At 44.7% G+C, this 26,932-nt stretch overlaps 1 protein-coding gene across 19 annotated transcripts in view; it reads right to left on the reverse strand.

Moving 5' to 3' along the window:
• The window catches only part of DRP2 (dystrophin related protein 2), a 1,527,660-nt gene that overhangs the window by 733,559 nt on the left and 767,169 nt on the right, over positions 1 to 26,932 (reverse strand). For all 19 annotated transcript variants that reach the window (XR_008847731.1, XM_056539136.1, XM_056539139.1 and 16 more), the window contains one exon: positions 10 to 211. Coding sequence is in view for 18 of the 19 variants with exons in the window: in XM_056539136.1 (XP_056395111.1) it covers positions 10 to 211 (202 nt within the window). In the remaining variant the exon portion in view is untranslated. The remainder of the gene's footprint in view (positions 1 to 9; positions 212 to 26,932) is intronic.

Consider the following 26,932-nt stretch of genomic DNA (forward strand, 5'->3'; position numbering starts at 1 on the left):
AATGCCTACCCATCAAAGACGTTTAGTAACCAGTTGAGGGCTAGGTCCACACACAATGGCACATTGACTAAAAGTCCTCGTTCTTCTTCTAATCGCTCATACAATGAACTCAAACACCGAATTACATCGAGAACATCAAGAGAACGATCTGAAGATTGCAGGATATCACAACTAAGTATCTGAGACATCAGGGGTAGGGTGACTAAGTCCACTGAAACATGGAAAGAAATAAAAAAAAGAGGTTGAAGTAATTCAAATGTAAGGAAAGGGAAAAAGAAGGAATAAACAAGTCATGAAAGGAGAAATAGAACGGTGTGGTTCATAAAACACAGGAACAAAGAATGTGGCAAATATTGTTCTGATAGTCCTTATATACAGTTATTGAGTTTTTCTTAAGTAAACATCAGGAGATACTTGTATTCAAATTCAATTTGAATGCAAATTAAGGTAGAAGTACTGGCTATTGAGTCTGCTAAATAATATTGATTATTATAAGTTGTTTTAATAGCAGCAACAAGTTGGTCCAAATCAACAACTAACTTAAATGCTATACAGCTGTACAAAGATCAAACCCCATATTGCTGATTACAGCCTGCCAAGATATTTACAAATAAGTAGGGTCAAAAGCATAAAGCTCTGGTGAACTCCATGCCCAAGAGGCTTAAGGCAGTGCTGGAAAATAATGGTGGCCATGTATAATATTGACACTTTAGGCACAATTTAGACTTTTCCACTAAGGATAAGTTTCCACTTGGGTTTTTTCGGGCATTTTGCCCAAAAAAATGCTAAAACGGCCACATGGCATTTTTCCAAAGGAAAAACACTCCAAAACGCAAAATGCCAAATCCACTTTACGTTTTTGGGTTTGCCGTTTTTTCCCCTGACCACGGCGTTTCTCCAAATCGCAGCAATGCTGAGAATCTGGCATTTGTAAGTAAAACCGCCATAGTTTCAGCATCCTCGAAGAGAAGGAGTGATGCATAGCATCCCTATTTCCCTCCGCAGCCATACAGCATTTTCCAGCACAGTATGCTGCACTGGAAAATGTCACTGCATAGATCAGGACTCAGCTGTGCTGCGGCTACAGAGTCAGGAGCACAGCTGATGCTGAGTAGAAGATATATATCATATACAGTCATGGCTGTAAATGTTGGCACTACTGAAATTTTTCAAGAAAATGAAGTATTTCTAACAGAAAAGGATTGCACTAACACATGTTTTGCTATACACATGTTTATTCCCCTTTTTTTTTCCAAAGTATGTTTTATTAAAGTTTTACACATGAGAATAAGAAAACATAACAGAGCATAACAATGCCATAGGTAAAGTAGTGAGAAACAAAACGTACCGCCAATGACAGGGTCCGACCCATCAAGTGGTGTAGCAACCCGTATATTATTACAGAGAAAACATCCACCTGTTACGATCATAGTAATGCACTATAAGTATCAGTAGTAATAGGTAGAGAATATTACGGATGGGAGAAACAAGCTGCCATGGCGGAAGGGCATATACACCCGGCATGTTATCACATTAATGAATCTGTGTGGAGGTCCTAAGCCTCTAGTACAAGAAAACAGGGAGGGTAAAGGATGGGACAGATCTTAGAGTAGAAGGGGAAGAGAGGGAGAGAAGAGGTCAGGTATGGAGTAGAATAAGAAGTTACCTTGCGAGACGAGTCTGGAGGTTCCCGGCATCTGAGGCACGCTGCTCAAAGTGTGAGTCGTGGTAATGGTAGTGTAGGAGAGAGGTTATGTATTTAGATGCAGGGTTTCGAAGTAGGTGGACGACATAAAGGTTTTCCAGGGTCCCCAAATGGCCATGAACTTATCCAATTGATTCCTGGAGTCTGATAGCAGTTCCTCCATCTTACATAGGTGAGAGAGCTCACTCAGCCATGAGGAGACCGAAGGGGGTGTCGACGACCTCCACAGTCTAGGGATCACAGTTCTAGCAGCTAATAGGAGGAAGTGGAGTAGTCTCGTGGACGACTTTGGAACAGATCTTGGCAGTATTGACAAAAGGGCCATTTTGGGGGTCAGGGCAAGCGTGGTAGCTGTGAGTTTGGACATAATGTCTGAGATCTGTGTCCAGAAGGGTTGTAGTGTCGGGCACTCCCACCAAATATGTGTCATGGAGCCTCCAGGGCTCCCACACCGCCAGCACGTATCGGGCACGTTCGGGTACATCCTCGCCAGAAGGGTAGGCACACGATACCACCGCGCCAAAATTTTGTAGTTCGTTTCATGTGCCTTGCACGATGTGGAAGACCTGTGGCACCAGGAGAAGGCTGTTCTCCACTCCTCGTCAGAGATGGTGCATTGAAGTTCACGTTCCCAGGCCTCGTGAAAGGGTATTGGACTACTAGTGGTAGTCTCTAGGACATGAGAGTATAGTGTGCTTACCGTTTTACCTATATGCGAGGAGGAAGCACACAAACGTTCAAAGGGTGTAAGAGGTCTGAGGAGGTCTAATTGGCTTCCCTGTGTCTTGTAAAAGTGTTTAATCTGATTATATTGAAAGATATGCATGAGTGAGGGGTCGGCACCTTTCAGTAGGTCCGGTAAGGATTTCAACCCAGACGAATCTAAGAGATCTCTAAGGGTAGGGGCATCGTCCCGCCTAAAAGCTAGAAAGGATGATGACTGCATGGCTGGTTGGAAGGCTGGGTTGCCAAAGAGTGGGCTGAGAGGTCCCGAGGGTGAAAAGAGGCCAGAGCGCGATAGGTACGTTTTATTAGCCCTTATGACAGATGTTAGTATAGGCGGGGTGTTGAGAAGTGTGTGGTTAGGGACAGCCGTACTGGGTATCCATAATATGGTTCTAATGTCATATGGTGAGGAGGCAAGTTCAAGCGAGACCCATTGTTTCTCGGTTCTATGACGTAGACCATCTATGATTCTAGAAAGGACTGTTGCTAGGTAATAGGAGGTACAGTCAGGTAGTGCCAGGCCACCACTCTGCTTACGCCTAATAAGAACGTTCCTGGCCACTCGTGGATGTCTATGCGCCCAGACGAAGCCAAGTAGGAGCGCAGTGACCTCCCGAAAGAAAGAGCGAGGCAGGTATACTGGAGTACAAGAAAAGAGGTATAACAAACGAGGGAGCACGTTCATTTTGAATATATTTATCCTGCCCAGCCACGAGAAGTCCCTGCGCTCCCACCTAGCCAGATCGGCACACAGTGATTGAAGTAATGGGGGGAAGTTCAGGCGGTAAGTATCCGTCAGATTAGAGGGCACCTGGATACCCAAGTATTTCAATGCATGTGTTTGCCACTTAAAGGGGTATGACGATCTTAGGGAGGTTATGGTACTGGGGTGGACCGTAATATTTAGCGCTTCGCACTTAGTAAGGTTAAGTTTATAGTTACTGCGGGCAGCAAATTTACGGATTGTGGCCATGAGGGAGGGGAGTGACACATAGGGGGAAGAAATGAATAAGAGCAGGTCATCGGCAAAAGCCGAGCATTTGTGATGGCATGTTGACGTTAGCAGTCCCCGTATGTCCGGATTCGCTCGTATATCATTAAGGAGGTGTTCCATACATAGAACATAGAGCAGTGGGGAGAGTGGGCAGCCCTGTCTCGTGCCATTACAAATACGAAAAGGAGCGGAGAGTTGGCCATTCACTCGTATTTGGGCAGTAGGGTTAGTGTATAGGGCTAGTATACGTTCCAACATCACGTTACCTAGACCAATAAAATCAATAAAAAGTGTAATCCCTGTCCTGAGGATGCAGCGATCTCCACACATCGCTCAATTGAAGGGAGTGTAGTTTGTGGCGAAGGGCTCTTAATTTACTGTGAGAAAGGGTTGAGTGGCCAGTAGAGGTGTCTGTGGCGGGGAAAAGAGGGAGATTGAAGTCTCCACATAAAATTATGCTACCTGTGGCAAAGCTTGTTAGTGTATTCAATGTTCGGATCAAAAAGGATACTTGAGAGTGGTTAGGTGCATATACCGATGCTATGGTGAGTGGTTGGTCAGCTATCGTACAGTTGACAAATAGATACCTAGCATTAGGGTCTACAAGTGTGGAGCCAACAGAGATAGGAAGGGACCTGTGAAACGCCATCGACACCCCCCTCGCTCTGCTCTCAGGATTGGTGCTATGAAACCATTGCGAGTAATAGCGAGTGTTTATGTTAGGCACATGTCCATCCTTAAAATGTGTCTCTTGCAGGGTAAGGATATGGACTCTCTGTTTGTGTAGGGAGTATAGAGTCTGAGCCCTCTTTTCAGGGGTGTTGAAACCCTGTATGTTAAGTGTCACTACCTTAATGTCAGCAGCCATTTTGATCAGTGGGGATGATGTAGTACTCACTCAGATGCCCAGATATCCACCAGATGCTCGCCCCGCGAAGGCACACTATCTTGGAGGCAGTAGACCTATGAAAAGAAAAAGAAAAGGAGGGGTGAAAAAAAGGAGGGTTAGAAGGGAAAGATAGGAGCTGACGTACAGGCACGAAAGCAAGGGTACTAAAGATGATGGCCATAAGGGCCAAGAGAAAGGTCAGAGCCAGTCTGACCATTAACCTAGTGGGGGTCACGTAGAAGATACGATGGGCAGTGAGTGGCGTAGTGAACATACGTTATCGTAAAAGTCAGGGCCTAGGGTAAGCATATGGTGTAGCCACCCCCTAATCGGGGTGGGCATCATGGATGGACGGGCTATATAAATCTTGTCGGGGAGGAGCCCTTTGGAAACTAATGGGCAGGAGGCAGTAAAAACAAGAAGAAAATGAGGGTAAATATCATGACTATCACAGAGTTGACTACTAGAGAAACAACAGTAGCCGGAGGGCAACCTGAGAACATCAATATAACTAAAGCTCCAACAGGAGCATGGGAATTACCACTTCAGTGTGAAATAAGTAACTTAGCACATATGTAAGGCACAGAAGTAATCTAGAATAGGGTCTGCGGGGAGTTCCAGAAGCCTAGGGCATCAGGACTGGACTCCCTTGCAGATCCGATTGGGGACTAGAAAGAGATAGATGGAGATAACAGAGTCACTTTCAAGTCTTCCTCTTCTGTCGTTGTGGCAACGGTGTCTGCAGAGAGCCATCTCTATGTTCCACTGGAGAAGAGACTCCGCGTCTCGGCGCTGGCGGGGCTGTGAAGTCGAACAGGGTGTTCCATTCAGGTAGTGCTATGGTAGGGAGCTTGAATGTTTGTAAGAAATGTTGGAGATCCGCAGGATTCCGCAGTGATGCCGTAGTGGAGCCATGTTTGGCGATCAAGGAGAAGGGGTAGCCCCATCTGTACAGGATTTTTGCATTTTGGAGTAGAGTGAGCAGCGGCTTCATTGCTGCCCTAAGGCGTAATGTACGCAGTGATAGGTCAGGAAAGAGTTGTACAGCTGATCCATTGTATGTGAGGTTTTTGAGGGTACGGGCTTTGCGCATTATGTCGTATTTTTGTCTAAAGTGGTGTACTCGACAGATGACATCCCTCGGCTTGCGGGGGTCTGGGTTTTTGGCTTTAAGGGCTCGGTGTGCCCTGTCAAGTTCGATGACATGGTCAGGAGGTTTTTGAAGTACTTCGTTAAACAAACGTTGTAAGGTGGCAGATAGATCCTGAGGTGGGACAGATTCCGGGAGTCCTTTAATCCTTATGTTATTCCTACGGTTCCTATTGTCCATATCATCCAGGTGGTCTATGGTAGCAGCATGTTGAAGGCAAAGTTGTTTAGTAGATTCTTGTAGAGAATTAATTGTTGAAGTGACGGTGGATTGGAATTCCTCCAACTTATGGACACGGTCCTGGAGTGCAGATATGTCTGCTTTAACAGGCTGTAAATCTTCCTTCCATGCAGATTTCAGATCAGTCGCCAGTGAGATCATATCTGATTTAGTAGGCAATAAGGCTAGAAGAGCCTGTAGCTCCGGGTGACCTTTGAGAGTGTTAACCGCCGTCTCCGGCGAGGGGAGAGAAGGGTCTAGATATGGTTGAGCAGGTGCAATCTGTGAGGTGTCCATACTGCGAGGCGATTTGGATTTGGCAGCTCTAGGTGAGAGGAGTCCACTGCTTTGGGAGTCATCTGAAGAGCATTTGTTGGAACCCAGTGATCTACATGTGGATAGTTTCCGTGGGGTTTTGAACAATTTCTTTTTGGCAGGGGGACTGGCGCCCCAATATTCCGGGGTGTCAGTGTCACTAGATGATTCACAGGAGCCTCTGTCAGATCTGGAGTCGGCATAGTCCATTTCAGAGGCCCAGTCTAGCACATTTCTGGCAGGCGGACCCGGTTCAATCTGAATGGGGCAGTGCAAGGTTTTAGATGCAGAGGGTTGCTCCCTGTGGGTGCTCATGGATGGGAGGGGGGGGGTCCTTTGGGACCTCAGGAGTGCGAGGCAGCAACTTAGATTCAACAGGGCCCGCATGTCTCTTTTCCCATGAGTCCGGCTGTGGAGAGGAGGCAGATGAAATATGAACCTCTCTAGTCGCTGCCATTTTGTGAGCAGTAGTAGGTACAGACTCCTGCTGGGTCTTAGGTTGCCGTGAACATTCAGACCGGTCCTCCGACATATGAGGGTCAGTGGGTGAAGGAGAGGTAATGCGTTTCATAGCTGAATCTGGTTGTGGGCTAGTAGCAGGCTCCCTGATAGTTGGTGTGGCCGCCATTGTAGAGGGGGTTAAGGTGCACCGGGTCTGAGGAGTATTGTGAGCGGCACACTGTGTCATGTGCGAGGGTGGGGGTAGAGTCCCCTGCAATACCTGTGATCCCTGGTGGTCTGTGGCTGGAGGATATTCTTTCCTCTCTCCTGCCGGCTGCAGCGGTGCCGCGTTCGGGAGAGCCGCCTTGGACCCGGGGTGTGCAGCGGTCTCTGTGAGCACATTCTCGCTGCGCTGTGGCTTACTTCCGGTTCCAGGCATAGCAGTGTCTGCAGGCCCCGGAGCAGATGAGGGCTTCTCCTGCGGCTTTTGGGGTAAGAAGAAGGTAGAGATCGGGCGCGGAGGGTCCCCTGGGTGTTTAGCCAGCTGTTTCTTCTTCTTATTTCTGTGTCTGCCTCCCATAACACATTTGCTAGCCCGAAGATTGCTGGCCCAGTCAGGAGCTCTCAGCGGTCACGTCTCTCCTCCAGCGCGTCAAGCCACGCCCCCCCATGTTTATTCCCTTTGTGTGTATTGGAACTTAACCAAAAAAGGGAGGGAAAAAAACTAATTGGACATAATGTCACACAAAACTCCAAAAATCAAACTTTTTTTTGATATGTTGTAGTACTTATGTACTACAACATATCTCTAATATAAATCCATTATATATTTTTTTCATTAAAATTGTTTATTTTAAGTTTGAAAACCGGCCACTAGGGGTCTCCCTCCTAGAGGTCGGCTGCAGGCTGGCGTGACATCACGCTTGAATTCGGATTGATGCCGACCCGGCAATCGGTCCTAATTCATTCAGCCTGCGCTCGCTCCCTGCCTGTCAATCAGACAGGCAGGAGCAAACGCTGAGCGCGCATTTTCTCCCTGGCCTCACACAACGGCCCCACCTCCCGGCATATACACGCCACTGCTGCTGCTCTGCACTAGGGAATGGCTTTTGCGGGGGGGGGGGGAGCAAGCTGGGTTCGGGAAGCTCTGCACTCGGGTATGGCTTTTGCGGGGGGTGGGGTTCGGGGTAGCTCTACACTCGGGTATGGCTTTTGCGGGGGTGGGGGTGCCTTTTCCCAGCAGCAATTTTAAGATCTCTCCACAGGAGTTCAAAGGGATTTAGCTCTGGACTCATTACTGGCCACTTCAGAACTCCCCAGCGCTTTATTGCCATCCATTTCTGGGTGCTTTTTGACACATGTTTGGGGTCATTGTCCTGCTGGAAGACCCAAGATCTCAGATGCAAACCCAGCTTTCTGACACTGGGCTGTACAGTGCGACCCAAAATCCGTTGGTAATCCTCAGATTTCATGATGCCTTGCACATATTCAAAGCACCCAGTGCCAGAGGCAGCAAAGCAACCCCAAAACATCATTGAACCTCCACCATATTTCACTGTCGGTACTGTGTTCTTTTCTTTGTAGGCCTCATTCCGTTTTCGGTAAACAATAGAATGATAGAAACAATGCTTTACCAAAAAGCTCTATCTTTGTCTCATCTGTCCACAAGATGTTTTCCCAGAAGGAGTTTGGCTTACTCAAGTTCATTTTGGCAAAATGTAATCTTTTTTATGTCTCTGTGTCAGCAATGGGGCCCTCTTGGGTCTCCTGCCATAGCGTTTCATTTAATTCAAATGTCGACGAATAGTTTGCGCTGACACTGATGCTCCCTGATCCTGCAGGAGAGCTTGAATATCTTTGGAACTTGTTTGGGGCTGCTTATCCACCATCCAGACTATCCTGCGTTGACACCTTTCACCAATTTTTCCCTTCTGTCCACTCCCTGGCGGATTAACTACAGTGCCATTGGTTGCAAACTTCTTGATAATGTTGCGGACTGTGGACAAAGGCAAATCTATATCTCTGGAAATGGACTTGTAACCTTGAGATTGTTGATATTTTTCCACAATTTTGGTTCTCAAGTCCTCAGACAGTTCTCTCCTCCTCTTCCCTTTGTCCATGCTTAGTGTGGCACACACAAATACACAATGCAAAGACTAAGTGAACTTTCCTCCTTCTTGTCTGCTTTCAGATATTATTTTTATATTGCCCACACCTGTTACTTGCCCCAGGTGAGTTTAACCCCTTAAGGACTCAGCGTTTTTTCGTTTTTTCCTCCTTACCTTTAAAAAATCATGACCCTTTCAATTTTGCACCTAAAAATCCATATGATGGCTTATTTTTTGCGCCATCAATTCTACTTTGTAATGACATCAGTCATTTTACCCAAAAATCTACGGCGAAATGAAAAAAGAAATCATTGTGCGACAAAATTGAAGAAAAATCGCCATTTTGTAATGTTTGGGGGCTTCCGTTTCTAGGCAGTAAATTTTTCAGTAAAAATTACACCTTATCTTTATTCAGTAGGTCCATACCATTAAAATGATACCCTACTTATTTAGGTCTGATTTTGTCGTATTTCTGGAAAAAATCATAACTACATGCAGGAAAATGTATACTGTACGTTAAAAATTGTCATATTTTGACCCCTATAACTTTTTTATTTTTCCATGTACGGGTGGTATAAGGGCTAAATTTTTGCACCATGATCTGAAGTTTTTAGCGGTACCATTTTTGTATTGATCTGACTTTTTGATCACTTTTTATTTATTTTTTCATGATATAAAAAGTGAGCAAAAATACACAATTTTGAACTTTGGAATTTTTTGTGCACACGCCATTGACCGTGCGGTTTAATAAATGATATATTTTTATAAATTGGACATTTCCACACGCGGCGATACCACATATGTTTTTTTAAATTTTTGCTTACACTGTTTTTTTAAGTGGGAAAAGGGGGTTGATTCAAACTTTTATTAGGGAAGGGGTTAAATCCCTTTTTTTCCACTTTTTTTTTTTTGCAGTGTTATAGCTCCCATAGGGGGCTTTAACAGTGCACACACTGATATTTTACATTGATCAATGGTTTCTCATAGGAAACCATTGATCAATGATTCTGCCGCTTGACTCCTCAAGCCTGAGCAGTCATTCGACGATCAGACACCAGGAGGCAGGTAAGGGGACCATCCTCGTGTCTTACAGCTGTTCGGGATGCTGCAATTTCCCGAACAGTCCCCTGAGCTAACCAGCAACGTTTTACTTTGACTTTAGACGCGGCATTCAACTTTAAACATCGTGTCTAAAGGGTTAATAGCTTGCGGCACAGGTCCCAGCCATTGCTAGGCCCCGCATTATAGAACGGGAGCAGACTCAGGACATACAGGTACGCCCTGAGTTCTTAAAGGACCATAAAAATTGTCCCCCATAGTGCCGGCAATAAAAAAATAAAGATACCTTCCTCCGCTCCCCGGGGCCTCCGGTAACCGGCTCCGGTCTCCGCCGCAATCCACTTCCTGGTTGCCGGTGGTCGGATGAATCAGCCAATCACCAGCCGCAGGGCAGTCCGACTCGGCCGGCGATAGACTGAGCGGCAGTGTGAAAATGCTTCAGGACACCAAATTCTTCACTACAACGGCACCTGTGGCCGGGGCCGAAAACGTCACACTACCGCTCAGCCTATCGCCGGCCAAGCCGGACTGCGCTGCGGCTGGTGATTGGCTGATTCATCCGACCACCAGCAACCAGGAAGTGGATTGCTGCAGAGACCAGAGCCAGTTACCGGAGGCCCCGGGGGAGCAAAGGAAGGTATGTACATCTTTATTTTTTTACTGCCGGCACCATGGGGGACAATTTTTATGGTCTGGAGTTCTTCTTTAAGGGGTTAAAGGAGCATCACATGCTTGAAACAATCTTATTTTTCCACAATTTTGAAAGGGTGCCAATAATTTTGTCCAGCCCATTTTTGGAGTTTGGTGTGACATTATGTCCAACTAGCTTTTACCCGTGGCTTCGCACGCGTTCAATTTGGGGTAACATAGATCTACTTTTTACGATCCTATAGTAATGAGGCCGCTCTGGGTAAAGTCTACGGGCTTTCTATGAAGAAATAAAAAGGGGGAACCCGCCTTCTCGCGCTGCTTATATACTGTCGGGGTGCATTGCGTGCATGTCGCATTTATAACGAGGTGGCCCGCCTTCTTGCGCTGCTTATATACTGTCCGGGTGCAGCGCGTGCAAATTTTTTTGTGTTTTGATTGATTTTTCGGAGGATTATTATTGTGTTAATACAGATACAGACAGACATTGTTTTTATTTAAAGGGGTACTCCGGTAAAAAACTTTTTTTTTTAAATCAACTGGTGCCAGAAAGTTAAACAGATTTGTAAATGAGTAAATAAAAGTTATTAGTCCTTAGCTCAATATCAAAAAAGATTAAGTGGTAGATGTCTGGTGTCAGAAAGAGCAAAAGACAACAGTAACGCCAATAGCTTATTTAATATAAAAATGAAAATAAAATGGATGCGTGTCCCGCAGGGCCCTACGGTAGCGCAATGATAAGAATCACAATATAAAATACATAAAATGATTAAGCAATACACTTCAGCAATCAATTCAGCATACACTACAGAATAGAAAAGGTTAGAAATTATCAATTCTCTGGAAATGTAACTAGTATATGTCACAGTTTGAGTATGAATTGACACAAAAATGGTAGTGTGTCTGTATTGTGGGAGAGATTTTGCTAAAAAGATTAATTCCACCTGTAAAAATCAAAAGAAATGTCCTGTAAATGTCAACAGTCCTGTAAATAAAATTATGAAATAGATAATGACTTGTAGCAGATGGTGTCCTGAAAAAATTAATATGGTCCTGAAACAATTATGAATGGTCATGTGCAGTTCAAATAGCAATACTAGATCGTAAATGCCGGTTGGTCCACTCCGCATTGAATAACTCTGTAATAGAAATAATACCTGGCACAATTGTGCCACTCACCGCACCGCCGTCAGGCCAAGTTGGATGGATTCAGATGCGCTCCAACCGGGGCGGCGTGGTCTTCGCACAATGTGCGGCCGTTCTCACCGGTGAGCTACTCCTTGGCGTCTGACGTCAGGGGTCAGCTGATGACAGGTCAGCTGACCTGATACGGAAAGCTGGTGAGCGCTTAATGGATGCAGGTAAATGATGATATGCAGATATTGCGGAATCACTTCAACAGATGTTTAGCAACAATGTTCTTGAGATGGAGGGTTTCAAACCGACTTTGACTGATCAATTGCAAAATAGATCCGTAGTGGAAATGAATATTTGAAAGTCTCTCCATTTGTGATAGTCCAATAATCGCTGTAAAACCGCAACTGTAATGTGAACTGGAGTTGAGTGTACGAAGCTGAATCTCCGTCACCAAACATGTTTCAGGGTTAAAGAAGCATTAGTTGTACCCCTTCTTCAGTGGTATATGGCATAAACCTAAACGTAAACATCTGTTGAAGTGATTCCGCAATATCTGCATATCATCATTTACCTGCATCCATTCAGCGCTCACCAGCTTTCCGTATCAGGTCAGCTGTCCTGCCATCAGCTGACCCCTGATGTCAGATGCCAAGGAGTAGCTCGCCAGTGAGAACGGCCGCACATTGTGCAAACACCACGCCGCCACGGCTGGAGTGCATCTGAATCCATCCAACTCGGCCTGATGGCGCTGCGTTGAGTGGCGCAATTGTGCCAGGTATTATTTCTATTGCAGAGTTATTCAATGTGGAGTGGACCAACCGGCATTTACGATCTAGTATTGCTATTTGAACTGCACATGACCATTCATAATTGTTTCAGGACCATATTAATTTTTTCAGGACATCATCTGCTACAAGTCATTATCTATTTCATCATTTTATTTACAGGACTGTTCACATTTACAGGACATTTCTTTAGATTTTTACAGGTGGAATTAATCTTTTTAGCAAAATCTCTCCTACAATACAGACACACTACCATTTTTGTGTCAATTCATACTCAAACCGCGACATATACTAGTTACAAGTAACCATTTCCAGAGGATTGATAATTTCTATTCTTTTATATTCTGTAGTGTATGCTGAATTGATTGCTGAAGTGTATTGCTTAATCATTTTATGTATTTTATATTGTGATTCTTATCATTGCGCTACCGTAGGGCCCTGCGGGACACGCATCCATTTTATTTTCATTTTTATGTTAAATAAGCTATTAGCGTTACTGTTGTCTTTTGCTCTTTCTGACACCAGACATCTACCACTTAATCTTTTTTGATATTGAGCTGAGGACTAATAACTTTTATTTACCTATTTATCCCATCTCTCAGTGGGGGGAGAGCTTTAGTTAACCTCGCTCATTTTTTGTGGTTGAGCTACACATAACTACTCCCAGATTTGTAAATGACTTCTATTAAAAATCTTAATACTTCCATTACTTATTAGCTGCTGAATAGTACAGCGGAAATTCTTTTCTTTTTGAAACACAGAGCTGTCTGCTGACATCATGAGCACAGTGCTCTCTGCTGACATCTCTGCCCATTTTATGAACTGTCCAGAACAGCATATGTTTGCTATGGGGATTTCCTTTTAATCTGGACACTTCCTAAAATCGACAGAGATGTCAGCAGAGAGCACTGTGCTCATGATGTCAGCAGACAGCTCTGTGTTTCAAACGGAAAATAATTTCCACTGTAGTATTCAGCAGCTAATAAGTACAGGAAGGATTAAGATTTTTTTTATAGAATTAATTTACAAATCTGTTTAACTTTCTGGCACCAGTTGATTTAAAAAAAATAGTTTTTCACCGGAGTACCCCTTTAAGAGTTATGGTGCAAATTTTTGGAATTCAAAAAGCAACCTAATCTTAATTCATACAAACTTTGAACCCCTGTTTCACCCCTTGTGGGGTGGTATTTTCGAAAACGTTAAAACACGTGTTTCTTTATCTCTAATTGTTAGCCTAAAAACAAAGTTTCATGCTTCTAGCTTTAAAAATGACGGTCTTCCATACAAACTTTCAACCCCCTTTTCACCCCCTTAACGACTACGGACGTAAATGTACATCCTGGTTTGGCGGGACGTCGCACACCAGGACGTACATTTACGTCCTGTGTATGACCGAGAGCATCGGAACGGTGCTCGCGTCATACACGGCAGGTTCCCGCCGGTAATGGCCGACATCTGCGATCGCGCGGATGTCTGCCATTAACCCCTCAGATGCCGTGATCAATACAGATCACGCCATCTGCAGCAGTGCGGTACTTTGAATGGATGATCGGATCGCTTGCAGCGCTGCCACAATGATCGGATCGTCCGGCATGGCGGCCGGAGGTCCCCTCACCTGTCTTCTGCCGTCTCCCGGGGTCTTCTGCTCTGGTCTGAGATCGAGCAGACCAGAGCAGATCACCGATAATACTGATCGGTGCTATGTCCTACGCATCAAATGATTGCTATAGATGGGGACATAAAAAGTGTAAAAAAAAAAAGTTGAAAAATTAAAAAATAAAAAGTGAAAAAAAAGTGAAAAATCCACTTCCCCAATAAAAATAAAAATTATCCGTTTTTCCCATTTTAACCCCTTAAGGACCCCGCCATTTTACACCTTAGGACCCGGCCATTTTTTGCACATCTGACCACTGTCACTTTAAACATTAATAACTCTGGAATGCTTTTACTTATCAATCTGATTCCGAGATAGTTTTTTCGTGACATATTCTACTTTAACATAGTGGTAACATTTTGTGGTATCTTGCATCCTTTCTTGGTGAAAAATTCAGAAATTTGATGAAAAATGTGAAAATTTTGCATTTTTCTAACTTTGAAGCTCTCTGCTTGTAAGGAAAATGGATATTCCAAATATTTTTTTTTATTCACATATACAATATGTCTACTTTATGTTTGCATCATAAAATGTATGTGTTTTTACTTTTGGAAGACACCAGAGGGCTTCAAAGTTCAGCAGCCATTTTCCAATTTTTCACAAAATTTCCAAACTCACAATTTCTCAGGGACCAGTTCAGGTTTGAAGTGGATTTGAAGGGTCTTCATATTAGAAATACCGCATAAAAGACCCCATTATAAAAACTACACCCAATACCAAAGTATTCAAAATGACATTCAGTCAGCTTTTTAACCCTTTAGGTGTTTCACAGGAATAGCAGCAAAGTGAAGGAGAAAATTCACAATCTCCATTTTTTACACTTGCATGTTCTTGTAGACCCAATTTTTGAATTTTTACAAGGGGTAAAAGGAGAAATTTCTCTCGAGTAAGCACATACCTCATATGTCTATGTAAAGTGTTCGGTGGGCGCAGTAGAGGGCTCAGAAGCGAAGGAGCGACAAGAAGATTTTGGAGAGTACGTTTTTCCGAAATGGCTTTTGGGGGGCATGTTGCATTTAGGAAGCCCCTATGGTGCCAGAACAGCAAAAAAAAAACACATGGCATACCATTTTGGAAACTAGACCCCTTGAGGAACATAACAAGGAATAAAGTGAGCCTTAATACCCCATAGGTGTTTCACGACTTTTGCATATGTAAAAAAATGTTTTTAAAAATTCACTAAAATGTGTGTTTCCCCCCAAATTTCACATTTAGCACCCTCCAACATTTGTAACTCCATCTCTTCTGAGTATGAAGGTACCCCATAAGTTGACCTGAAGTGTACTACGGGCGAACTACAATGCTCAGAAGAGGAGTCATATTTGGCTTTTTGAGAGCAAATTTTGCTCGGGGGCATGTCGCATTTTGGAAGCCCCTATGGTGCCAGGACAGCAAAACAAAACCACATGGCATACCATTTTGGAAACTAGACCCCTTGAGGAACGTAACAAGAAATAAAGTGAGCCTTAATACCCCACGGGGGTTTTACTACTTTTGTATACGTAAATAAAATAAAAAAATTCACTAAAATGTGTGTTTCCTCCCCAAATTTCACATTTTTGCAAGGGTTAATAGCAGAAAATACCCCGCAAAATTTGTAACCCCATCTCTTCTGAGTATGAAGGTTCCCCATAAGTTGACCTGAAGTGCACTACGGGCGAACTACAATGCTCATAAGAGAAGGAGTCATATTTGGCTTTTTGAGAGCAAATTTTGCTCGGGGAGCATGTCGCATTTAGGAAGCCCCTATGGTGCCAGGACAGCAAAAAAAAAAAAAAACACATGGCATACCCTTTTGGAAACTAGACCCCTTGAGGAACGTAACAAGAAATAAAGTGAGCCTTAATACCCCACAGGGGTTTCCCGACTTTTGCATACGTAAATAAAATTAAAAAAATTCACTAAAATGTGTGTTTCCCCCCCAAATTTCACCTTTTTGCAAGGGTTAAAAGCAGAAAATACCCCCCAAAATTTGTAACCCCATCTCTTCTGAGTATGGAGGTTCCCCATAAGTTGACCTGAAGTGCACTATGGGCGAACTACAATGCTCAGAAGAGAAGGAGTCATATTTGGCTTTTTGAGAGCAAATTTTGCTCGGGGCATGTCGCATTTAGGAAGCCCCTATGGTGCCAGGACAGCAAAATAACCCCCACATGGCATACCATTTTGGAAACTAGAACCCTTGAGGAATGTAACAAGGCGTAAAGTGAGCATTTACCCCCCCCCCCAACTGGTATCTGTCAGATCTTTGGAACAGTGGGCTGTACAAAATTTTTAATTTGCACAGCCTACTGTTCCAAAGATCTGTCAGACACCAGTGGGGTGTAAATTCTCACTGCACCCCTCATTACATTCCGTGAGGGGTGCAGTTTCCGAAATGGGGTCACATGTGGGGTGTTGTTTTTTTTGCGTTTGTCAAAACCGCTGTAACAATCAGCCACCCCTGTGCAAATCACCTCAAATGTACATGGCACACTCTCCCTTCTGGGCCTTGTTGTGCGCCCCCAGAGCACTTTGCGCCCACATATGGGGTATCTCCATAGTCGGGAGAAATTGAATTACAAATTTTGGGGGCTTTTTTCCCTTTTACCTCTTGTCAAAATGAAAAGTATAGGGTAACACCAGCATTTATTTTTTTACACTAATATGCTGGTGTAGACCCCAACTTCACCTTTTCATAAGGGGTGAAAGGAGAAAAAGCCCCCAAAATTTGAAAGAAAATTTCTCCTGAGTACGGCGATACCCCATATGTGACCCTAAACTGTTGCCTTGAAATACGAGAGGGCTCCCAAGTGAGAGCGCCATGTGCATTTGAGGCCTGAATTAGGGATTTGCATAGGGGAGGACATATGGGTATTCTAAGCCAGTGATTCCCAAACAGGGTGCCTCCAGCTGTTGCAAAACTCCCAGCATGCTTGGACAGTCAACGGCTGTCCGGCAATACTGGGAGTTGTTGTTTTGCAACAGCTGGAGGCTTCATTTTGGAAACAGTGGCGTACCAGACATTTTTCATTTTTATTGGGGAGGGGGGCTGTGTAGGGGTATGTGTATATGTAGTGTTTTTTACTTTTTATTTTATTTTATGTTAGTGTAGTGTAGTGTTTTTAGGGTACAGTCACACGGGCGGGGGATTACAGCGAGTTTCCCGCTGCGAGTTTGAGCTGCCGCGTAAAATTTGCTGCATTGCAAACTTGCTGCCTGATACTCACTGTAAGCCCCCTGCCCATGTGAATGTACCCAGTACATTCACAGGGGGGGACCTCCAGCTGTTGCAAAACTACAACTCCCAGCATGCACAGTCTATCAGTGCATGCAGGTAGTTATAGTTTTGCAACAGCTGGAGGCACATGGGTTGGGAAACACTGAGTTAGGAAACAGACAATGTTTCCTAACCAGTGTGCCTCCAATTGTTGCAAAACCACAACTCCCAAACATTCTCAGGCATGCTGGAAGTAGTAGTTTGGCAACATCTTTAGAGCCAGATGTTGCCGAACTACAACTCCCAGCATGCTTGGAGTTGTAGTTTTGCAACATCTGGAGGACTACAGTTTGCAGACCACTAATACAGTGGTTTCCAATCTGTGCCCTTCCAGATGTTGCAAAACTACAACTCCCAGTATGCCAAAACTGTCCAGGCATGCTGGGAGTTGTAGTTCTGCAACATCTGAAGGGCCAGATGTTAAAGAACTACAACTCCCAGCATGCCTGGACAGTAAGGGTATGCTGAGGATGTGTAGTTTTGCAACATCTGGAAGGGCACAGTGGTCCCAAAACTGTGGACCTCCAGAAGTTGCAAAACTGCAACTCCCAGCATGCCCAGACGCCAAGGGCTGTCTGGGCATGCTGGGAGTTGTAGTATACAGGGTCCCAATACAGCAATGCATGTCACCTGTCGCCGCCGCCGTCTTCATCGCCAGGATCCGGGTCTTCAGGGACGAGGTAAGTGCCGGGGCCGGTCCCCAGCACTCCCCCGTCCCCCGCCGCGTCCTCCGGTCTTCCTCCCGTCCTCTCCGGACTTCAAGGGGCCGGGCAGGGCGGGAGGAAGTAACCGCCCCCCCCCCCTGCGATTGGTCGGTTAGCTAACCGACGGATCGCAGGGGATAGGAGGAGGTGGCAGGCTTGCCATCTCGCTCCTAGCCTCCAGCATGGTCCTGGCTGTCTGTGACAACTGGGATCATGCAAAATTACCGGGCGGTCGGGTCCCAGAGACCCAATCAGCCCGATATCGCCGCAGATCGCAAGGGCGATTTCCCTCGAGATTTGCTGCGATCGCCAACATGGGGGGCCTACATGGCCCCCCTCGGCATTTGCTCTGGATGCCTGCTGAAGCATTTCAGCAGGCATCTGCTTCCGATCTCTGCCCGGCGCGCAGCAGGGACCGGAAAATGCCAGGACGTACGGGGACGTCCTGGGTTCTTAAAGCCCAGGGTGCGGGGACGTCCCCGTACGTCCTGGGTCCTTAAGAGGTTAAACCCAAAAACCTTAAATTTTTTTTTTTATAAACATATTTGGTATTGCCGCGTGTGTAAATGTCAGAACTATCAAAATATAATGTTAACGATCCCGTACGGTGAATGGTGTAAATGTAAAAAAATAAAAAAAATGCAGCTTTTTTGTCACATTTTATTCAAAAAGAATGTAGTAAAAATTATCTAAAAGTTTTATATATGCAAATGTGGTATCGATGAAAAGTACAGATGACGGCGCAAATGGGTCTGTAGATGGAAATATAAAAGAGTTATGGATTTTAGAAGGAGAGGAGGAAAAAACGAAAACGCAAAAATAAAATTCGTCTGGTCCTTAAGGTTAAAATGGGCTTGGTCCTTAAGGGGATAAGGGTTGAATGTCAAAATATCCTTTCTTATTCCTCGTCTATGTCTTAGAAACAACACCTGTGAAAAAATTCAGCTTTCTAGGTCCAAGGGTTAAGGCTGGACGTTGATGAGTCAGTGAGTCAGGTCTTCACCTTTTATATATAAGACTGGCTTAATACCCGGTTTTTCCTTCCTAATCCTTGTTGGGGAGGAAAGTAAACAAAGGAGGAAGCTTTTGACTTCATATCCCGTCCTCATATATTGTTGTCATATCCCAACCCCATATCCCGTCCTTATATGCCGACCTCCTATCCCAACCTCCTATCACGTCCTCCTATCCCATCCTCTTATCACGACCTCCTATCCCGACCTCCTATCCCGTCCTCCTATCCGGACCTCCTATCCCATCCTCTTATCACGACCTCCTATCCCGACCTCCTATTCGGAACTCCTATCCCGACCTCCTATCCCGACCTCCTATCCCGTCCTCCTATCCCGTCCTCCTATCCTGTCCTCCTATCCCGTCCTCCTATCCCGTCCTCCTATCCTGTCCTCCTATCCCGTCCTCCTATCCCGTACTCCTATCCCGTCCCCCTATCCCGTCCTCCTATCTCGACCTCCTATCCCGTCCACCTATCCCGTCCTCCTATCCCGACCTCCTATCCCAACCTCCTATCCCGTCCTCTTATCCCATCCTCCTATCCCATCCTCCTATCCCATCCTCCTATACCGACCTCCTATCCCAACCTCCTATCCCGTCCTCCTATTCCGTCCTCCTATCCCGACCTCCTATCCCGACCTCCTATCCCGACCTCCTATCCAGTACTCCTATCCAGTACTCCTATCCCGTCCTACTATCTCGACCTCCTATCCCGTCTTCCTATCCCGTCCTCCTATCCCAACCTCCTATCCCAACCTCCCATCTCAACCTCCTATTTCAACCTCCTATCCCGTCCTCCTATTCCGACCTCCTATCCTGATCTCTTATTCCGTCCTCCTATCCCGTCCTCCTATCTCGACCTCCTATCCCGGCCTCCTATCATGACCTCCTATCCCTTCCTCCTATCTCAACCTCATATCCCGTCCTCCTATCCCGTCCTCCTATCTCGACCTCCTATCACGACCTCCTATCTCGACCTCCTATCACGACCTCCTATCCCTTCCTCCTATCTCTACCTCCTATCCTGACCCGTAATATGTGTACCAGGTATTGAAATATCTCTAGCCGTACGGAAGTTATGTGAGAACATACATTTCCCATTGATTTGCATGGGACTTTAAACAAAAACCCTGACCCTCACAAATGGGGGTAGTTAAGGGGTAAATTAACTAGCCTATATTTTAAGTGGACATATGAGTAACATGTGACCAAGTATTATCAAAATATCTCCAGCTGTTTGGAAGTTATGCTGTAACATGTATTTCCCATTGACTTGTATGGGACTTTAAACATAAACCCCGCCCCTGGCAAATGGGGGGGAGTAAGGGTTAAATCACCTATCCTATGTCTGTTGTAGACATATAAGTAACATGTGTGCCAAGTTTCATGTTAATATCTTTAGCCATTTGGACGTGATGCTGGAACATACACACATACATACCCACACACACACACTTTGGGGGAGATTTACTAATCTAGTCTATTCTGGGTATGCTTATAGACCAGCGTATGTGGTAGTCTCCTGTCTATTGTGCTCCTAATTTATCAAAGGTCTCACAGCCCTTGATAAATTCTGTGCTCAGACTTCAGGGTCTACAGCTTAAACTGCATTTAGACCTGCTCCAACATGGTCTGACATTTCAGCGTATTTTGGGCAGATGCGACTTGTCGCACAAAAGTCGCACTTGATAAATTCAGCACCAATGCATTTTCCAATGCATTTCCGTCTAAAATAGACTTGCATGCATCATGTTCTAAAAATCCTCTACAGCAAAAGTCGCAGAAAAGTCGCACGTATTTAGGCTGCGACTTTCTGTGCGACAAATTTAGACAGGAAAAACCAGTCTAAATCCTTTGATAAATCTCCCCCATTGAGTTTTATATATATAGATAGATATATATAGAAACATGCAAATTAGCTCACCACACCACCTACACAGGTAGTGCGTCCTGCAAAACAGGATAGGAGGTCGGCATAGGCGGTCGAGATAGGCGGTCGGGATAGAAGGTCGATATAGGAGGTCGAAATAGGAGGTTTGGTTAGGAGGACGGGTACAGAAACCTGCAAATTAGCTCACCACACCACCTACACAGGTAGTGCGTCCTGCAATACAGCTCAGGCTTCATGTAAGAAGTCTCAGAACTGATTGGCATAAATCCCAATCAGTTCTGAGACTTCTTAAATGAAGCCTGAGCTGTTTTGCAGGACGCACTACCTGTGTAGGTGGTGTGGTGAGCTAATTTGCATGTTTCTGTACCCAGGAACCCGCGGAGTGCTAAATGGCCTACTTAAGTCCCGTCCTACGCCAGAAGTGGCGTCCTCTCCCTGAGGAAAGTACTGATCCCGTTTATCTAGATATATATATATATGTGTGTCACTTCCCGGCAGGACTGGTAGTGGATCCTCTGGACCAGAGAGGCGATGGCGAGGGTTGTACCAGAGGACCGGTTCTAAGTGGTTACTGGCTTTCACCAGAGCCCGCCGTGGCGGTAACCACCAGGTCATATCCTCCAGTAGCAACTCGACCTCTCTGGCGGCTGTTATGGCGTGGTAGCAGGCAGGAGTGTAGTCGGACGTAGCAGAGGTCAGGGAAGGCGGCAAGGGTTCAAAAGCAAGTAGGCGGTAGCAACGGGTTCGGCAACAGGCAAGGCAATACACACAATATGGAACGCTTTCTCAGAGGCACTAGGGCACAAAGATCCGGCAAGGGCAGGAAGGGGCAAGGTACTTTTATATTTGGCCCTTAATTAACCATTTGGACCAGGCACCAATCATTGGTGCACTGGCCCTTTAAACTTAACACATGCCCCAGAGAGCAGGGATGCGCACGCCGGGACACGTGGCTGGTGTACACAGGAGCGGGAAGAGGTAAGTGAGACTGGGATGCGGATCGCGTGCGGGGACGAGCCGCGACCCGCATCCCCGCCGGAGACCACAGGGACACTGCGCCCCCAGTCAGGGTGAAGAACCGGGGCGCGCATGGCTGCAGCAGGAGGCAAAAGAGGCAGAGACTGGAGCGCTCATCATGACAATATGTGTAGATTGTTAGCCTAAAAACAAAGTTTCATGCTTCTAGCTTCAAATACTTCCATACAAACTTTAAACCCCTTTTTCACCCCCTTAAGGGTTCAATTTTGAAAAATAATTTCTTATTCCTCGTCTACGTCTTAAAAACAACACCTGTGAAAAAAATCAGCTTTCTAGGTCCAATGGTTTAGGCTGGGCGTTGATGAGTCGGTGAGTCAGGCCTTCTCTTTTTACATACATATAGATTTGCTTTTTTTCCTCCCTTTTTTGGTTTAGTTCCAATACACACAAAGGCACATGTGTATAGAAAAACATGTGTTACTGCAATCCTTTTCTGTGAGAAATACTTAATTTTCTAGAAAAATTTCAGGGGGGCCAACATTCACAGCTATGGCTGTATATACTGCCCAGAAAGAACCTACACTGACCCTGCTGATCTGTATATAGTGTATACAGAAGAGGGGGCCCACTTACCTCCCTCGCTCCTGTCACCGTGGGGTCTGTGTAGCTCCACCCCCTCGTGATGATGTCATTAGGGGGCAGAGCTACAAACGGGAGCCAGGCTGGTAAGCGTGAGACTCTGTTCACATTGTACGTTTTGTATAATGTGAATAGACCCTTGTGCCAGTGTCTTCCCAGACAGGAAGACTCCAGCTGTTGCTAAACTACAACTCTCAGCATGCCCAGACAGCGAACAACTGTCTGGGTATGCTGGAAGTTGCAGTTATGCAACAATTGAGGATCTCTGTTTGGGAAGACATTGCCTTATGGGTGAAAGATTTTAGATCAGTGTATGCAGAGTATAACGGATTAACTGGAATTTTTTTACTTTTAATAAAATGACTAACGAGGGAGTGTTTTTTTAAATAAAATAATTTTGTCATGGTTTTTTTTAATTGAATTTTCAGGCTTAGTAGTGGAAGCCGTCTTATTGACGGATTCCATTACTAAACAGGGGCTTAGAGTTAGCCCTAAAAACAGCTAGCGCTAACCCCCAAATATTATCCCGGTACCCACCGCCACTGGGGTACCGTGAGGAGCCGGTACAAACAGGCCCAGAGCCTCAAAGATCACGCTCCTGGGCCTAGGCAGTAACAGGCTGACGTTATTTGGCTGGGGAGGGCCAGTAACAATGATCCTCTCCCACCCTGGTAACGTCAGGCTGTTGCTGCTTGGTTGGTATCTGGCTGAGAATAAAAATATGGGGAACCCTATGCATTTTTTTTAAATTGTTTTTATTTATTTATGGAAAAAAAATGCCTCGGGTTCCCCATATTTTTATTCTCAGCCAGATACCAACAAAGCAGCAATAGCCTGACGTTATCAGGGTGGGCGAGGACCATTGTTACTGGCCATCCTCAGCCTAAATGACATCAGCCTGTTATCCTAGGCCCAGGAGTGCCATTTTTGATGCTCCGGGCCTGTTGGTACCCTTGTGATGGTGGGTACCGGGGTAATGATTGGGGGTTAGCGCTAGCTATTTTTGGGGCTAACGCTAAGCCCCAGCTTAGAAATGGATTCCGTCAATAAGACCGCTTCCACTACTAAGCCTAAAAATTATATTTAAAAAAACACGACACATTGGAAAAATTATTTTATTTTAAAAAACACTCCCCCCAGTTAATCCGCAGTAGTCCACCGAATCTGCCGTAATCCTCTGCATACATGGATCTGAAACGAGAAGAAACACAAAAAATGGGTTAGGACATTTTTGTCATTCTCCACTGGGACAGCACCCAAAATGCAATGTCTTCCCAAACAGAGAGCCTTCAATTGTTGCAAAACTACAACTACCAACATGCCCAGACAGCCTTTGGCTGGAAAAACATTGGCAGAAGGGTCTGTTCACATTATACAAAACGTACAATGTGAACAAAGCTTCACAATTACCACTCTGCCTCCCCTAATGACGTCATCGGTCGGGGGCAGAGCTACAAGGACCCGGAATGGACAGGAAGTGAGGGAGGTAAGTGGATCTCCTCTTCTGTATACACTATGTACAGCTACCTATAGATAGCTGTATATAGTGTATACCGCCCAAAGGGGCTATAGGAGCAGGGAGTCATGTCAGTCTGGTGACAGGATTCCCAGCTCTTGTATAGTATACATGGGTACACTATGACCCTGTATACTATACGGCCGGGGGAGGTGAGCAGTGATGCTATACATCACTCCTCAGCTTCTTACACTCAGTGGATCGGGTTCTCAGCATCCAACCCACTGAGTGAAGGCAGTGAAAAAAACTGCCACAGGGTACAAAATTGGCTGTTTCCACACACCTGAAAAAACGCCAGAAAAACTGGCAAAAGCTTTTTTGCAGACGTTTTTTTTTCTGCAGGTGTAAAAAAAAAAACAAAAAAAAAACAAACAAACAAACAAGTGGAAACTTAGCCTTAGGGCTTTTACTCACTTTTGTTGCCAAGGTTTAGACATTAATATCTGCATGTTGAGTTATTTTGAGGGGACAAAACATTGTTATATAGGCTATGCACTATATACTTTACATTGTAGAAGAGTATGATTTCTTCAGTGAAGGCACATGATAAGATATAATAAAATATTTATAAATATGACTTTCATGTATTAGATGATCTTGGACACAGCAGTTTAAGGAATGTCAGTTGCTGACTGTTTCCCATACACATGCAACATTCTCTGCTGTATCTACTGTTTTTGCCCCCAGGGATGGTAAGGATATGAAGTTTGTAAATTACTCCTGCCGCCCCGTAAGTAGTCCTACCTAGTCCCATTGCTCCGGCCTCAGCCTGATTGACAGCGCACCTCCCAAGGGAACTTCTTATGGTGTGGCGTGGGTAACTTACAAACCTCATATTCTTACCACCTGTTCAGGCAAAAACATCCCATGGGGATGGCGAAGATAAATATTTCACCATATATAACGAGTTGCCAAGATATATATATATATATATATATATATATATATATATATATATATATGCTAAAATCTTATGCTTGGTTCCCTTTGATGCAAAATTTTGCATCATTTAAAATGTAACGGCAACACAGTACATGTTCACTGACTCACCCTGTAAACCAGACCAGATTTTGTCTGACTGATTTTTAGACTACCATATATTATAGATAGTGGCCATTTTCTATGAAAAGACCACCCTTTTTTTTAAAAGAGTTTTCACAGAATAATAAATATATAAAAAACAACCTGAGCCCAATTGTTCACTTGAGCTGGTTGGGACTATATAAACATATTTATTCTATTTGTGTAAAATTGGCCTAAGGCTGTAATCACTTCATTTTTTTTTCCACCAAAGTGAACAGTAATGTGTTTTAGGGGATTTTTACCTTTGTTTTTTTTTCAGTATAGTTTGTTCTGTTGTTCACAAAAAGAAGGTAAGGAAGACATCGGCCACTCACCGGTTTTCAGCAGAAAGTATTACCTATATTGAAGCATACTCACATACACTTATTCATCGGAAGAGGTTAGTGGGGGGACAGTGGTAGACGACCGAGCTCTGTTTCGCACAACTTGAGGTCGGAGGAAGCACGCAAGTCGTGCGAAACAGATCTCGGTCGTCTACCACTGTCCCCCCACTAACCTCTTCCGATGAATATGTGTATGTGAGTATGCTTCAATAAAGGAGATACTTTATGCTGAAAACCGGTGAGTGGACGATGTCTTCTTTATCTTCTTTTTGTGAACATTTGAATTTGACTATATACATCAGAGCACCGCCACCATCACCATCTGCTACATCTAAATCCTACACCAGCACAGGCTCCTTGTTCAGACGCTTCACGCAGTGCCACGTTACCGCTCTTTGAGAACTGGATAGTTTGTTCTGTTAGTCGTGCATTAACACAATGTATGAAATTCTACATTTTAAATTGTACTCTAGGCTAAGGTTTGTGGTAATTGTCTGCAAACTGGCAGAATGATATGCTGATGTAAAGCATTTTAAAGCATATACAGTATATATATATATATATATATATATATATATATATATAAACAGTGGGGGGGGGGGAGTATTTATTCCGCCACCAATTGTGCAAGTTCTCCCACTTAAAAAGATGAGAGAGGCCTGCAATTGTCATCATAGATATATCTCAACTATGAGAGACACAATGAGAGAAATAAAATCCATAACGTCACATTGTTTTCATATATTTTCATACACTGTTGCTGGTATTTTGGCCCATTCCTCCATGCAGATTTCCTTTAGATGTTTTGAGGCTGTCGCTGGGCAACACAGAATCTTAAGTTCCTCCAAAGGTTTTCTATGGGGTTGAGATCTGGAGACTGGCTAGGCCCCTCCAGGACTTTGAAATGCTTCTTACGAAGCCACTCCTTCGTTTCCCGGGCGGTGTGTTTGGGTCTGTCATGCTGAAAGACCCAGCCACATTTCATCTTCAATGCCCTTGCTGATGGAAGGAGGTTTTCACTCATAATCTAAAGATACATGGCCCCATTCATTCTTTCCTTTACACGGATCAGTCGTCCTGGTCACTTTGCAGAAAAACAGCCCCAAAGCATGATGTTTCCATCCCTATACTTCACAGTAGGTGTAGTGTTCTTTGGATGCAAATCAGCATTCTTCCTCCTCCAAACACGACGAGTTGAGTTTTTATCAAAAAGTTCTACTTTAGTTTCATATGACCATATGACATTCTCTGGATCATCCAAATGCTCTCTAGCAAACTTCAGACGGGCAAGGAGTCCTTGGCGGCGTAGTGTGTTACTGATGGTAGCATTTGTTACTTTGGTCCCAGCTCTCTGCAGGTCATTCACTAGGTCCCCCTGTGTGGTTCTGGGATATTTGCTCACTGTTCTTGTGATCATTTTGACACCACGGGCTAAGATCTTGCAAAGAGCCCCAGATTGAGTGAGATTATCAGTGGCCTTGTATGTCTTCCACGTTCTAATAATTGCTCCCACAGTTGATTTCTTCACACCAAGCTGCTTGCCTATTGCAGATTCAGTCTTCTCAGCCTGGTGCAGGTCTAGAATTTTGTTTCTGGTGTCCTTCAACAGCTCTTTGGTCTTGGCCATAGTGGAGTTTGGAGTGTGACTGTTTGAGGTTGTCGACAGGTGTCTTTTATTCTAATAACAAGTTCAAACAG

The sequence above is a fragment of the Hyla sarda genome, chromosome 9 (assembly GCF_029499605.1).
Source record: "Hyla sarda isolate aHylSar1 chromosome 9, aHylSar1.hap1, whole genome shotgun sequence".
Classification (NCBI taxonomy): Eukaryota; Metazoa; Chordata; class Amphibia; order Anura; family Hylidae; genus Hyla; species Hyla sarda.